The 13,512-nt window shown below is 67.9% G+C and overlaps 1 protein-coding gene across 1 annotated transcript; it reads right to left on the reverse strand.

Moving 5' to 3' along the window:
• Positions 1 to 227: 227 nt before the first annotated feature.
• TINAGL1 (tubulointerstitial nephritis antigen like 1) lies at positions 228 to 8,922 on the reverse strand. Its single transcript, XM_084274089.1, has 12 exons — positions 8,902 to 8,922; positions 8,061 to 8,392; positions 7,249 to 7,312; positions 5,475 to 5,567; positions 5,256 to 5,370; positions 4,124 to 4,247; positions 3,802 to 3,952; positions 3,364 to 3,550; positions 2,972 to 3,017; positions 2,365 to 2,488; positions 1,758 to 1,803; positions 228 to 1,592 (listed from the first exon to the last, which is right to left on the reverse strand). Exons 2-12 carry the CDS (start codon positions 8,359 to 8,361, stop codon positions 1,452 to 1,454), a joined length of 1,392 nt encoding a protein of 463 aa, XP_084130215.1. The 5' UTR covers positions 8,362 to 8,392; positions 8,902 to 8,922; the 3' UTR covers positions 228 to 1,451.
• Between the last annotated feature and the right edge of the window lie 4,590 nt (positions 8,923 to 13,512).

The raw sequence follows: 13,512 nt of genomic DNA on the forward strand, positions 1-13,512 counted from the left end.
CAGCACTCCTGGCCATGGCAGTACTGCTGGCTGCGATGGCACTCCTGGCCATGGTGGCACTCCTGGCTGCGATGGCACTCCTGCCTGCGGTGGCACTTTCAGCCGTGGTGGCACTCCTGGCTGTGATGGCACTCCTGGCTGTGATGGCACTCACGGCCATGGTGGCACACCCAGCCATTGTGGCACAGCTGGCCATGGTGGCATTCCAGGCTGTGGTGGCACTGCTGGCCATGGTGGCACACCCAGCCATGGTGGCACAGCTGGCCATGGTGGCACTCCAGGCCGTGGTGGCACTCCTGGCCATGGTGGCACGCCAGACCATAGTGGCACTCCAGGCCATATGGCGCTCCAGGCAGTGGCCGTGCTGCCCGTAGCCGCGTGGCTGCGCGTGCTCGTGGCCGGCCCAGCGCTGGTGCCGGCGCTGCCCAAGGTCACGGGGAGCCGGTGGGGCCGGAAGACGCACAATGACCGGGGCCTTATCTCCCCCCACAGCCCTTCCTGGGGCCACGGCTGGGTCCCCGCAGCGGGACGGGGCAGTGGGGCCCACACAGCCCCCCCGCTGAGCCGGGCTGGGGCAGGAACAGCCCCTCCTGGGGCTGAGGCTTCAATAAGTTTATTTAAAAATAATAAAAAGCAAAATAAATACAAAAAAGTCTTAAAAGACCAGGGGAGAGGGGCGGGGGGAGCGGGGCTGTGCTGCTGCCTGGTCCTCGATTGTGGCCCCACTGGGACGGGGACACTGCGGGGCTGAGCCCGTCCCTGTCCCCGCAGTCCCTGGAGGGGGGTGGCAGAGGCCATAGCACCATAGGGACGGGCGGGGGGGGGGACATGGCAGGGACCCCAGCCCCCTCCCCAGCTGGCAACACCTCCAGCTTCCTTCCCCCTCCCCTGGGGGGGGGTGGGGAGGGGTGAAGGGACCCCCCCCCGCCCCAGCACATCTGGGTTATTTTACCCCTCTGGCTGGAGGCTGAGGGGAGCTGGGGGGGTGCAGATAGGGGGTGCAGGAGTGTTGGGTTGGGGGGGGAGGGGTCCCACTGCAGCACTCCCCCCGCCCAGTGCACATCCCTGTGAGTGATGGGCGGTGGGAGGGGGGGTCAGTGCTGGCTGGGGCGGTGGGCAGCCACCTTTGAAGAGTCCCCGGCTGCCACCACAGCCCGGGGCAGGGGGATTAGTGGGTAAATCCCCCTGGCTGCAGGATGGGCCCCCCCAGGGCTCCCCCCCTGTGCACGCACCACTGCACCCAGCCGCCGTGTCAGCACAGCGGGGGCCACACAGCCCCCAGGGACAGGGCCCCAGGGCCCAGGCCCAGCCCCCTGCCCGGCGACGCGGGGGTCCCACCGCGCGGGTGGGCCCAGGAGGGGACGGAGGGGCGGCGGTGCTGGGCAGGGCCGTGGTGGGAGCGAGGAGACATGTGCGGGGCCTGGGGGGGGCTGGGAGGGGGGTTCCCCCCCTCACTTGTGGGGCATGTCCTCCATGCTGACGCGGCCCCACACCCCCACCACGAAGGTCTCCACCTCGCACTCGTTGACGCCGCGGGCGATGCGGAAGTGGCCGCCCTCGCCCCACGCTGTGCCCCACGAGTTGGCTGCGGTCTGGGGAGGAGAAACAGGACACAGCTCAGTGCTGACACCCCCCCACATCTCCCCACCACCCCACCCCTGAGCTGAACCCCACCTGGGTGTGGGAAAGCAGCACTTGTACCCACCCCCCCATCCCCACCGCCAATGACTGAGCCCCAACCAACTCGTGACACTCACCCAGTATTTTTGGGTCTGGCCATCAGGCAGCTGCTCTTCTCCCCACCTGCAGTGGAAGGGCAGAGAGTTTGTGTGGGGGGGGGACCCAGGGCACCCTCTCAGGCTGCTCCCCTTACTGTGGGCATCACCCCACAGCTAGCAGGGTGCTGTGCTGACCCTGCTCGTTTCCTGGCCCCAGCACCTCCCTGGTATTTATGGCAGCTCCTGGAGCACAGGCAGGTATATTTAGCTGTGGGGAGGAGGAAGGAAGCTGCTGGCACGCAGCCATCAGCCCCCCCTCCCCCCAGCTCAGCCCTGCTCCCCTCCTCAGGCTCTGTACCTCCAACCTGCCTCCCTCCATGGAGGGGGCTGAGCACAGAGCACTCGTGTCACTTGTGGCTGCAGCGCCAGAGTAAACATCACCCCCCCCTTTTATCCCCCCACAAGCCGCCCCTGCATCATGCCCTGCAACCCCCCCTCTTCCCTCCCCATTTCCTCTCCCTGCCCGGAGGAAAGGGACGCCTTTCCTCCCCCAGAAGAAAATGTTCCTCCTGCCTGGAGCAGGGCTCTCTGCACACACACACCCCCCCCTAAACACACCCCACAAACACCCCCCACACACACCTACCCCGTGATCTTGACGGAGTGGGTGCCGTGTCTCTGGTGCTTGGGCCCCTTCCCCTCGGCCACTGGCGTGTGGCGATAGATCCCACTCTTGTACATGAAGAAATCCTCGTGCACCTCCAGGATGGCTGCGGGCAGGGGGAGAGGGGCTGGGGCCGAGGGGTGGGGGCACCAAGCCCCCCATGTGCCCCCCACGGGTGGAGGGCACGGGGAGGGGGAAACTGAGGCAGGGCCCAGGAGGGAAGGCAGCTTTGCTGCCAGACCTTCCCTGGGGGGGGGCTGACAGACCTCAGTGGAGGATTATGAGAAACACTAAATTAAACAGAAACCCAACTGCTGAGCAGGAGATTAAATCAGAGGAGTTAATGAGCAACGAGCAGCCGCTGGGCTGGGCAGCGTGACGGGCACCCCGGGGCTGGCAGGAGCTCGGGGCTGCCCGGACACGCGGCTGAACATGGAACAGGGGGAACAGCTGGGGTTGGGGGGTTCCCAGCTCCCACAGCAGCCCCCCCAGGCCCTGCAGCTTCCCCCCCACCACCACCCCAGCCCTCTCAGCCATCGCAGCACCCAGCTTTGGGGTGCGCCGGTGGGGTGCCCCTGCAGCTCCCTACCTTGCACAGGGCCGTTCTCCAGCAGCTCCTTCATGATCTCCTTCTCCTGCAAGCACAGAGCTGGGTGGTACCAGGGCTGGGACCCCCCCCCCGCCCCAGCACTGCCCTGCCCACCCTCCCCCAGGACAGAGGCAGCTTTGGCACCCGTGGGTGGGTGTTGTGGAGAGATGCTGGGTGGAGCAGCAGCTGCCCTGGGGGTGGGGGGGGGCTATGCAGTGGGGTTTTCCCCCAACTTCATTTCCAAACTTGCCTTTCCCAAGCAAACCACCCTGAGCTGAACCCCCGCCCACTCCCCACACCAAACAGCTCCTGCTTCACCCCCTGCCAGCAGCTCTGCCCTGCCCAGAACCCAGCCCCAGCCCCAGCCCCAGCCCCATCCCGTGGGCCCTCACGCTGGAGGAGAGGCGGTAGGCAGGGGTGGACTGGTAGATCTCGTTGGCGTGGGTCTGGGGGTTGGGGCAGCGGGCCGTGGCCTGCCTCTTGCCCCTGCCCGTGGAGCGGCTGTGCATCATGCAGGGGGGCTGTGCTGCTGGCTGGCTCTCCTGGCTGGTGAAGGGGTAGCACTCATCTGTCACCACCCTGGGATGAGGGATGAGCACGTGAGGAGGAGAAAGAACACCCTGGTCCCATCCCCACCCCTACCACCCCCTCCCCAGATCCACTCTTCATCCCACCTGGGCCCGCAGCCATCAGTCCCCACTTGCCCCAGGGACAGCCCTGGGCACAGGGTGTGCACCCCCTGGCTCTCCCCAGGTAACCAGAGCCTTGAACCCCCTTCTTGCACCCCCCAGCACCAGAGCAGACCCCCCCCCACACACACACACACTCACCCTCGCCTGCGGAGGTACCACCAGGCGCCATCCAGCCGCCCCCCGCTGCAGCCCCGCTGGTTGCGGGTGTCGCAGGACAGGAGGTTTTGGGGTGACAGGGCCGGTGTCATGTGTCCCATGGAGTGGATGGAGATGCGGTCGGAGGCGACGGCTGGGAGGGAGCAGGAGGGTCAGGGAGCGATGGCTGCTCCCACCCCCCACCCCCCCCCACCTCCCCCCGGGGTCCTGCCCTGCTCCCCAGCCCTGCCACAGCAGGGTGAGTCCCTGTCCCCTCCATCCCATCCCATCCCATCCCATCCCATCCCACCCCATCCCATCTCACCCGCTGTGGAGAAGGCCCAGGAGCCGGCGCAGTTGCCCTGGTCCAGGGGCTCGTGGATCATCCCAGGCCACTTCTTGGCTGCGTCGAAGTGGCGGGGCAGCACCTCGTTGGAGTCCATGTTCATCTGCAGAGGCGCGAGTGGTGCTGCCCTCACAGGGACAGGGACCCCCCTGCTCACAGCAGCCCATCCCCAGCGGCTCCTGGAGCACCCTCAGAGCCATGCCCCGCCACCCCCAGCTTTAGCATCCCCCAGCCCCGCAGCAGGACCCCTTGGGACGGGGACACCCACGGCCTTGGATGAGTGAGACCAGCGTTTGGGTGCCCCCTTGGTCCAGAGGAACCAGACCCCTCAACTCTTCCCACATTCAGGCTCCTCAGCCCCAGCACCAAGCGCCTGGTCTCAGACCCCAGCAAGATCACCACAGCCCTGCTGTGGGGGCACGTCCCCAGGCACCCCAAGACCCTCATTGTGGCCTCTGGCGAGCTCTTGCCCAGCCTTTCCGCTTTGGGGGGGCACACAGGACGGTGCCCCCACCCTGTCCAGGCACAGCTTGGCCTTCCTGGGTGGGGGGGGACAGGGACATGCTTGGGACACCCAGCCTATTCCGGTGCGGGAAGCTGGACTAAAATTAGGAGTCAAGGCCACGGCGCTGGGTGTGCACTGAGCACGCTGCCTGCTCCCCCTCCCCCAGCACCCCTGGGACCCCCAGGCGGAGTGGGGCAGGATTTGGGCGCAGCCCCAGGGGCAGATGGAGGCACCCCGCTCACAAAGCCCTGGCGCGGCCGGCTCTGCCGACTCAGCAGCCGTGGGGCCAGCGTTCTGATGGGAAACCAGCACGGAGAACCAGGGGGGAAAAAACAACACTGGCAGCCCAGGGATTGTCAGGGGGAATTTGCTGAGCTGCTGTCTCCAAACACAAGGGCTGCCTGCGGCACCCACCCGGCACGGCCCCTTCCCTGCCTCCCCTGGGCCCGGCTGCAGAGCCCCTTCCCAGGGATGGGGACATCATGGGGACATCACTAGCCAGGGGGATGGGGAAGCCTTGGGTGGAGCCACGGGATGGACAGGCTCAAGCCTTGGCGTGCCTCAGTTTCCCCTTGCGCCCGGGGGGCCTGGGGAGGGGTGACTCACCTGCATCTCATTCATGTTCATGACGGTGGGAGAGGGCCGGAAGGTGCCCAGGCGGTGCCGGATCCCGTCCTCCAGCGTCATGCCCCAAAACTGGCTGTAGTTGGCAGCTCTCCAGCTGTGCAGCAGCAGGAGGAGGGGACGGACACAGGTCAGGGGCGCCCCGAAAAGCACCGAGGGGGCGAATCAGCCCTTCCCATCCTCCCGGTGCCCGGTCCTTACCCGTAGTTGCCCCTGTTGATGGCATCCATCAGGTCCCCGTCCATCAGGCAGGCGTGGTCCTCACACTGCCACTGCCCGCTGGGGCCGCAGGTGCTGTGGGGGGAAGGACACCCGAGGGGACAGTCAGCTGGGGAGGGACGGTGTCCCTGGGGGGACCCTGGCTGGGCAATGCCCCCCCACCCAGCCAAGCACCCGCTGCCATCGTGGGCAGCCAGTGAGGGGCCAGGGCTGCGGGTGGGTGATGCCGTGTCCCCCCGTGTGTCCCCCCCACGGTCCCCACAGGAGCCCCGAGGGCAGACAGAGCATGGGACAGCAATCAGCTGAACAGCAGCCAGGCCGGCAGACACCCGAGCAGGGCTTGGCCTCCAGTCTGGGGAGGGGATGCAGGGCTGGCTGTACCCCCCACCCCAAGGCCAGCCACTCTGGCCAGCTTAGCCAGGAGCTCCCCAGCACCCGTAGGGAGAGCCAGGGTAGGGGGTGGGTGAAGTGCTGGGAGCCCCCGGGGAGCCCCGGGCTGTGCTCCCCCCGCACAGTGAGCAATGCTTGGCATGCTCCCTCCTGCCCGCCGGCCGAGCTCCCGGCACACTCTTCCCTTTTAAGGAGCCGTGTGAGGCCGGAGCCGTGTCCCGCCAGCCCAGCCCCGATCCCAGCCCAGTGCCACCTGCACCCCCAGCACCCATCCCAACCCATCCCCATCCCTCAGCACTCCCGGGGCTGCGCTGCTGAACCCGCATCCGCTGCCAGCTCCTCAGGGCCTCCCCCACGAGCACCCCAGGGTGCAGCCAGCTGGGTGCCTGCAACAGCCCCCCTTCTGCTCCCCCAAAAACCTCCCCAAGCCCCACGGGCAGGGACAGAGCCCAGGGTGCAGCGCTGGAGGAATGGATGCTCTCCAGGCGCCAAGTGCGGGGGAAGAGGGTTTTTGGCAGGAGCGCCTCAGCCCCCAAGGGCCAGCGCTGCTGGGGAGGGGATCTTTCCCAGCAGCAGGACAAGTCATCCCAGGGCACGGCTCGGGGACCTTGACCTTCCCGGGGCTGGGAGCCAGGCTCTGCCTGGGCGGAACGCCGGGCAGCGTCGGGGCTTCACGAGGAGCTGGGGCTGGTTTCTTTTTCACCTCCAGCACACACGCCTGCACACACACGTGTTCCTGCCCTCACACACACACAGCCCTTAGACGGAGCCTTTGATTCCCCTTATCTGCCGCGCTGCTGCGAGCCAGCCAGCCAGCCCCAAGGCTGGTTGCTCCTTGTCTGAGGGCAGATCTGTGCCTGCAAGGTTCCCCTATCCCCCACCTCCGGGATGCCATTAATACCAGGGCAGATAAACCCCAACGCTGGCAGCAGCCAGCTCCTGGCACGCAGAGCAGACGCGCTGCTCGCACCCGAGCAGGCGGCAAGGCCGGGCTCCGGACGCCCTGGCACGGAGCCTCTCCGGAGGCAGACACGTCCCGTCAGGTTTGGGCAAGCTGGGCTCGGACCAGGAAAACTCCATCCGCGCCAGTGTGGGCAGCTCATAGCCAGCCCGGCCATGCTTGAGCCCCGAGGAGCGCGCAGCTCCCACGAAAGGCGTGTGTGCTGGAGCTTGGGAGCGGCTCGAGGCCCCCGGGGTGCCGTGCTCTGAGTGTGCCAGAGCAGAGGCGCTTGGCAGCAGCACCCACCACCCAGCTCGAGCCCTGTGCTCCCGCCATGATGCTCGCAGGGCCCACCCCCCCCCCCTCATTCCCCAGCATCCTCCATCCACCGCAGCCGTGTGGCACGAGGAGCACGGAGACACTCACCAGAGGTTGCAGTTCTCCCGGTACGTCGCTCCCGTGGGGTAGCTGAGGCCGGCACGGGCACAGCCTGGATGGAAGAGGGGAGAGCCCCAGTGAGCAGTGTGGGCACATCAGGGGTCCCACCTGCACCCCTGTGGCTCCAGGGGTGTCCCTAAAGACAGGTGGGTGCCTGGCTGCGGTTTGGCACCTCCAACCAGGAGGTGATGGGGACCAGCCCCGTGGAGCAAGGTGGGAGCAGGGCTGGTTTGGCACTGGGGGGGTTAAGCATGGGGCTGCGTGTGGGGCTGCTGCAGAGCCGGCCTCGCACGCACAGAGTCTGTTGGGACGGGGATAAAGGGGCCAGTTGTACCCGGGAGCTGGCTCTGCTCCGCAGGGACTTCTTAGAGAGCCTTGTGCAGCCGGGCCGGGGCTGCCCCTGCCCCCTTCTCGCCCCCGCCCGCCCCAGCTGCCGGATGGGTTAAGTCAGGGCCAGCATCCGCCTGCCCCAGACATGACCGGGCATGGTGGGATGGGGCACCCCCTCACCACCACCCCTCACCATGCTCTGCCCCACAGATAAACACCTCCGGAGCTGCCCCTCTGCCCTCCCGTGGGGGGTGCAGGGGGTGGGCAGTGGGGGCATCCCAGCCCCAGCCCAGCGTGAGATTCCCCAGCTCAGAGGGGTGCAGAGCAGCTCCGCAGCGCGGGCAGGGCTGTGGGGTGCCACATCCGTTACCCCGAGGGGCACCAATGTCATCATCACACATCGGGCACCCGCGGACCCCCCCCCCACCCACCCAGCTGGGCTGGGGTGGGGAGGGGGCTGCCTGCCTCACCTGGGGCTTTGGGGAAGGGGGGCGGGATGCCCAGGCAGTACTCCCAGAAGTCGGGGCAGCAGTCGGAGATGGTGCGGTTGCAGAAGAGGTCGCAGTAGCAGAGGGTGTCGTGGTAGGGCACGGTGCAGCCATCGTCGCGGCCGTGGCAGCAGACGTCCCCTCGCTGGCAGTAGGAGCCGCTGGCATCGTAGACCCCGTGTTCGTACAGGCCGGGGGCCAGTTCCCGGCGGGACCGCACCCGGGATGCCAGAGCCGCCCCGGCCAGCAGCCAGAGGCCGAGCAGGGCCCGCAGCAGCCACATGTCGCTGGCGATGTCCCCAGACCTGCCGCCGCTGCGGAGCGGAGGGCGGTGAGCAGCCCCCGGGCCGGGGGTCCTGGCAGCCCAGGGCAGCTCCGCACCCTACTCCAGCCCCGTCCTATTTGTCGCCCACCCTGGCCGGCACCCACAGAGCCCCGAGACGTCTCCTGAGCCAACTCACACCCCCCACACACACACCCCTCGCCCAAAATCTTCAGGTTGCTCAACTCTCCGCCCCCCCCCCCGACCACCCTGGGGACCCGCAGCGCGATGCCTCAAAGCACCGGCTCCTCCCGAGGGGGATGGGGGTGAGGGATGGGGGGCCCTGCGCCCACCCACCACACCTTAACCCCGGCAGGACGGGACTCACACGGCCCCCGGTGCGGGAAGTGCGATGAGTTCCCAGGTCTCAGCCCGCGGGTCCAGGGCGGGGGGATCGCAGTAAGGGGAGGGGGCGGGGGGGTGGGGGGGAGCTGGTCCAGGGGACGCACCCGGCACGACCCCCTCCCCTCCCGTCCCGTCCCTTCCCCTCCCGTCCCGTACCTGCCGCGCCCGCCGCTCCGCTCCGTGCCGCCTCCGAGCGCCTCCTCCAGCCCCGCCGCTCCTTTCTTATAACCGCGCCTGGCCGGGGCGGGGGGAGGCGCCGGGGGCAGCCGCGATCCGGCCGGGCCGCGCTGCCCCTCCCCGGGCGGGACGGACCGGACCGGAGCGGGGCGGGGGGGGCCGGGGGGGGTGGGGGATTTAGCCCGGCTCCTGCTCCCCGTGCCCCCCCACCCCCCCCACTCCATGCCCCTCACACACTCGGGGGTCCCGGCAGCCCTGCTGGGGGGTCCCTGCTGCATCCCGGGGCAGGGTGTAGGGAGAGGAGATGGGGTGGGGGGGGGGCTGCCTGACTCCCCCCTCCCAGCACCCTGCTTGGGCAGCTGGATCCAAGAGAGACAGTGGCATCCCGTTATAGCCCGGGACAGGGAGCCACTGGCACTGGGAGCCAGCCCTGTGCCCCAGCTGCCAGCACCAGCATCCAGCCAGGTGCTCAGGACCCAGTGAGGGGGGGTCCTGGCCACTCCCCAAGCTCCATTCCCCTCTGCAGCACTGGTACTCGCTGTGGGGGGGGTCTGCCTGCCCTGTCCCAGGGGCTCCCCCCTGCCTCTGCCCACGAGGAGCATCTCCTGCCACTGCCAGAGGATCCCTGGAAGATGCCTCATGGCAGCGGGATGGCATGTGGGAGGTGTGGGGTTCCCCGGGGTGGCCGAGGGTGCTGGGAGCAGGTGCTGCACCCAGGGCCATGGGCTGGAGGGTTCCCCACTGCAGCCTGTGGGGAGGATGCTGTGACCGGGGCTTGCACCCCATACGTGGGGAGCACTGCTGGGCACAAGGGAAACCTCATCCCTGAGACCCCCAGGGTGCCTCTTCCCTGAGATCCCAGGGTGCTCTGGGTGTCCAAATGAAGGTCCTGCGAGATCCCCATCTGCTGGGACCCCCCATCCTGGCTGCCTGGGCAGCGCTCTGGGAAGTGCCTTGTCCTGGAAGCGCGGCCTTGGGCAGAGCGTGCCGAGCTGGAGGGGCTGCTCAGCACCTCAGGAAGGAACCGGATCCGGCCCGGAGTCTGGATGTCTCCGACACACGTACTTTCTCCATGACAGGACTGACAAGAATCCAGTGACTCATGAATTCTCCAAGCCCCTCGAGGGACAAAGCAAAGCCACTGGTGGGAAGGATGTCCCCAGCTTCTGCCCCTGGATGTTGTGCTCCTGCCAGGTTGCTCCCTGGCAGCACTGGAGGATGCTGGCAAAGCTGGTCCCTTCCCGTTCCTGTTGCAGCCCCCAGCCCGCCTGGGCTGATAAGGGTGTGTGTGTGCAGAAGTGGGAGAAGCTTGTGAGCCCCCCCATGACCATATACACACACCCCCCCCCCCCCTTTCCTGCAGCCCTGCAGCATGCCAAGCATCGCTCTCCATGGGAAGCGGCGAGCTCGTGCTCCGGGGACACGGCTCGCTGTGTCCCCAGCAGTGGCATTTCTCCCCCCTGCGTGTCCCTGCCAGCCCAGCCCGTCCCTGCTCCGGGGAGTGGCACACACGGGGGAGCCGAGGTGGAGGAGGACAAGGTCCAGCCCGGGCACCTTGGGCCCACGTGGCTGCGGGGGGCAGAGCCCAGTGCCACGGGCTGGCACGCATGCCCGGCCTGCCCTTGCTCAGCCACCTGTGAAGGGAGGCAGAAGGTCCCAGCCCCCAGACCCCACTGCCCGGAGCCGTGCAAAGAGCCCCCACCCAAGTGGGGGGGCCGCCCCTGGGTGCCCCCCCTGGCACAGCAGGGACCCACACGGGCTCTGCTGAGCTCCCCGCTGTGCGGTGGGATGCAGGGTGAGCAGCCCTGGAGATGCTCGATGTGGTGGCAGGGTGGGGACCCCACTGTTGCAGCAGACCCTCCAAACCCACCCAGCCCCCCGGGGGGGGGTGGTATCTGGTGCAGTTCTGCCCCAGCACAGCTTGTCTCAGGGCTTTCCAGTCGCTGCTGTGTCCCTGCTTCCCCTTCGCTGCTCCCGTTCCAGGGCAGCCGGGCACAAGAGCCAGACCCACGCAGTGCTGGGGGTGGTGAGGCTGCCCCAGGGATTGTGCCCCACTCAACACTTGCTGGGGTGAGGGGGGACCAGAGTCACCCCAAGACCCCCATCCCAGGAGGCTGGGGCAGCTCTGGGGGAAGCTCTGGGGGCAGCTCTGGGGGCAGGGAGATGCCGGCCCCACAGCGCTCCGCCCAGCCCAGTGCTCCCAGCCGAGCCAGGACTGGGTTTGCTGGCGAGAGGTAGACAGGAAAGGCAGGGACTGACCTGCAGCGAGCCCTGGCTTCCTCCGCAGCCAGAGCTGGGCAGGGCAGCGGGGAAGGAGGCCATCCCTGGCCCCCCTGACATTCACAGGCTGTGGGACATGTCCCCAGGGGGTGCCAGCTTTGCCACCCCTCGGGGGGCTGGGGGTCTCCTGGGGAAGGGGTCTCACACCCTTGTGCTTCCCATGGGATGGTCCTGGCAGCATCCCAGCACCATCCCTGCTCGGGGACACTCCCTGACACTTATCAAGAGGCAGAAGGGGCACATCCCTTCCTGGGGCAGCGACCCATCCTGCCAGCCCCGGGCTCCAAATGCAGGGCACGGGGGCCCCTCAGCAGTGGCATCAGGCCTGCAGCCCCCCTGCCCCCCCCGGCACAGAGCACCATGGAGCTGGGGAGGGCGATGGAGACGGAGCTGGGATCCCTGCCACCGTGTCAGGGGGGCAGCTGGAGCTCAAGGTGAGCCAGAGGGGACAGGGAGGTGGCCAGAGGCGCGTGTCCCGTGGCCGGACGCGTGTCCCGTGGCCGCGGCGCTCGGCAGCGTGGCTGGAGTGCCACCTCTCGGAGAGCCGGGACGCGGACAGCAGCCCCCGCGCAGCCTCTACTCCAAATTTTAATGAAACAAATAAGTTAATAAGTTAATCAAGTGAGGTAACTACCGCTGGCTGGGAAGGGGAGGGGGGAGGGGAGGGTCTGCGGGGACCAGCCAGCCCCGGGGAGGGTCCTATGAGTTAGTTCCTGCAGGCAAAGCTCCCGCATGCACCCTCAGCCCACGGCCAGGCACCCACAGCATCCCACCCACCGACCCGCTGCCTGCCCACCCGTGGCACCCATCCGGGGGTACAGGCACCCCTGGGGTGAGGGGAGGGGGCTGGGGCGGTGCAGGAGCAGGAGCAGGGGGGATGCTGCTGCCAGTGGCTCTGGCACAGCCCGTGCTGGCCACATGCACTAACGAGGCAGGAGAAACGAGCTGGGTCGGGGGGTCCCCGCTGCTGGGAGCTGACACAGGGTGGGGTCAGGGATGCAAAGCCCATGGTCTGAAGCCCGGAGAGGGGTCATGCTGGCAGCAGGGCTGCCCAGCCCAGGTCACATCCTGGCACCCCGGCCACACCAGAGTCACTGCTGGGTGCCACAGGGCACCCCAATACCCGGGACCCCCACCCACACAGAGGCAGGTGTCAGCCCCAGCCCCAGCCTGGCAAACTTTGGCACTACCATGGTCGCCTCCAGCCTGGCTCAGCTCAGCACCACGGGACTGGAAACGGGACCCAGGGCTGAGGCTGGGGCAGCACAGGACCTGCTGTGGCTCCTTGCACGGCCAGCATCACCCTGGCCCCATGGGGCAGCCACCACCCTGTCTGTGCTCCCCATGCCACAGCCACAGAGGGGACAGGGCCATGGGGAGGGACAAGCTGAGCACAGCAGGACCCGGTGGGGAAGGGCTTCTCCGAGCAAGAGCAGGGGCTGGGACACAGGAGGGAAGGATGCTCCTTGGGGACCACCATCCCCATCACCTGTGCCTGCATCCCTCCATCCTCCAGAGCCCTTGCCCATCCCCATGGCCCCAGGGCTGCCCTGAGGCAGGGGTCTGTCACCCAGCCCTGAGCTCCCAGGCAGGTCCCCAGGGGCAGCAGGATCCAGCCCTGTGTGTTGGTAGAGTGGTTTGCTTATTGCCTATGTCCCACGGGTGGCTCTGCCCGGGGCTGTTGCATATTAAGACATTATTGCATAAATATCTATATATATATATCTCCTATATATATATGGCCCTGGGAGCATGCACGGGCAGGCAGAAGGCTCTGCTGTGCTTCTAGAGGTGCAGCCGTAGCTGCAGTGCTGCAGCCCTGCGAGCAGGGAAACAACCCTGAGGAGGGGGAGGGGGGAACAGACCCCCCACTCCCCCACCCGGGGGTCCCCCCCCCGCTGCAGGTGAAGCCCCACGGGGCTGTGCCCTGGGGCCCTGGCTCAGCACCAGCAGCTGAAGGGAGATGGAGCCTTGCATAGCTGGCAGTGGCCCCGGCTCAGCTCCGGGGCACCAGGCAGGACCCTGTCGGGGGGCTCCCAAGGGCTGAGGGGGGGGGCCCTGCCATGGCTGGGGGGGCACTCAAGGGCACAGGACCTGGGTGGGGGGGGTCTCATCCCGCAGTGCCACGGGCTCCCAGTGCACAGGCATCCCCTTGCATCCATGCCCCCCCCTCAAAGGAAGACTTGCTTCAAGTAACAGGGCGAGGGGCGCAGCTGGAGGGGGCTGGGGGGACACCCCGCTGCTCCCACCCCCCAGCACCCCGCCCCCCGGGCTGTGCGCCGGCAGGATGCGTCCCGCTGCCCTCCTTGC

Source organism: Gallinula chloropus (assembly GCF_964237585.1).
Source record: "Gallinula chloropus genome assembly, chromosome: 22".
In the NCBI taxonomy this organism is placed as follows: Eukaryota; Metazoa; Chordata; class Aves; order Gruiformes; family Rallidae; genus Gallinula; species Gallinula chloropus.

What these genes read in the sequence shown, in the direction of transcription:
- TINAGL1 (XM_084274089.1), bottom strand. Translation starts at nt 8,361, where the DNA reads ATGTGGCTGCTGCGGGCCCTGCTCGGCCTCTGGCTGCTGGCCGGGGCG. An exon ending in TGGTACCTCCGCAGGCGAGG is followed by an intron (nt 3,551 to 3,801) that starts GTGAGTGTGTGT and finishes CCCTCATCCCAG; the next exon opens with GGTGGTGACAGATGAGTGCT. An exon ending in CACTCCGTCAAGATCACGGG is followed by an intron (nt 1,804 to 2,364) that starts GTAGGTGTGTGT and finishes CTTCCACTGCAG; the next exon opens with GTGGGGAGAAGAGCAGCTGC.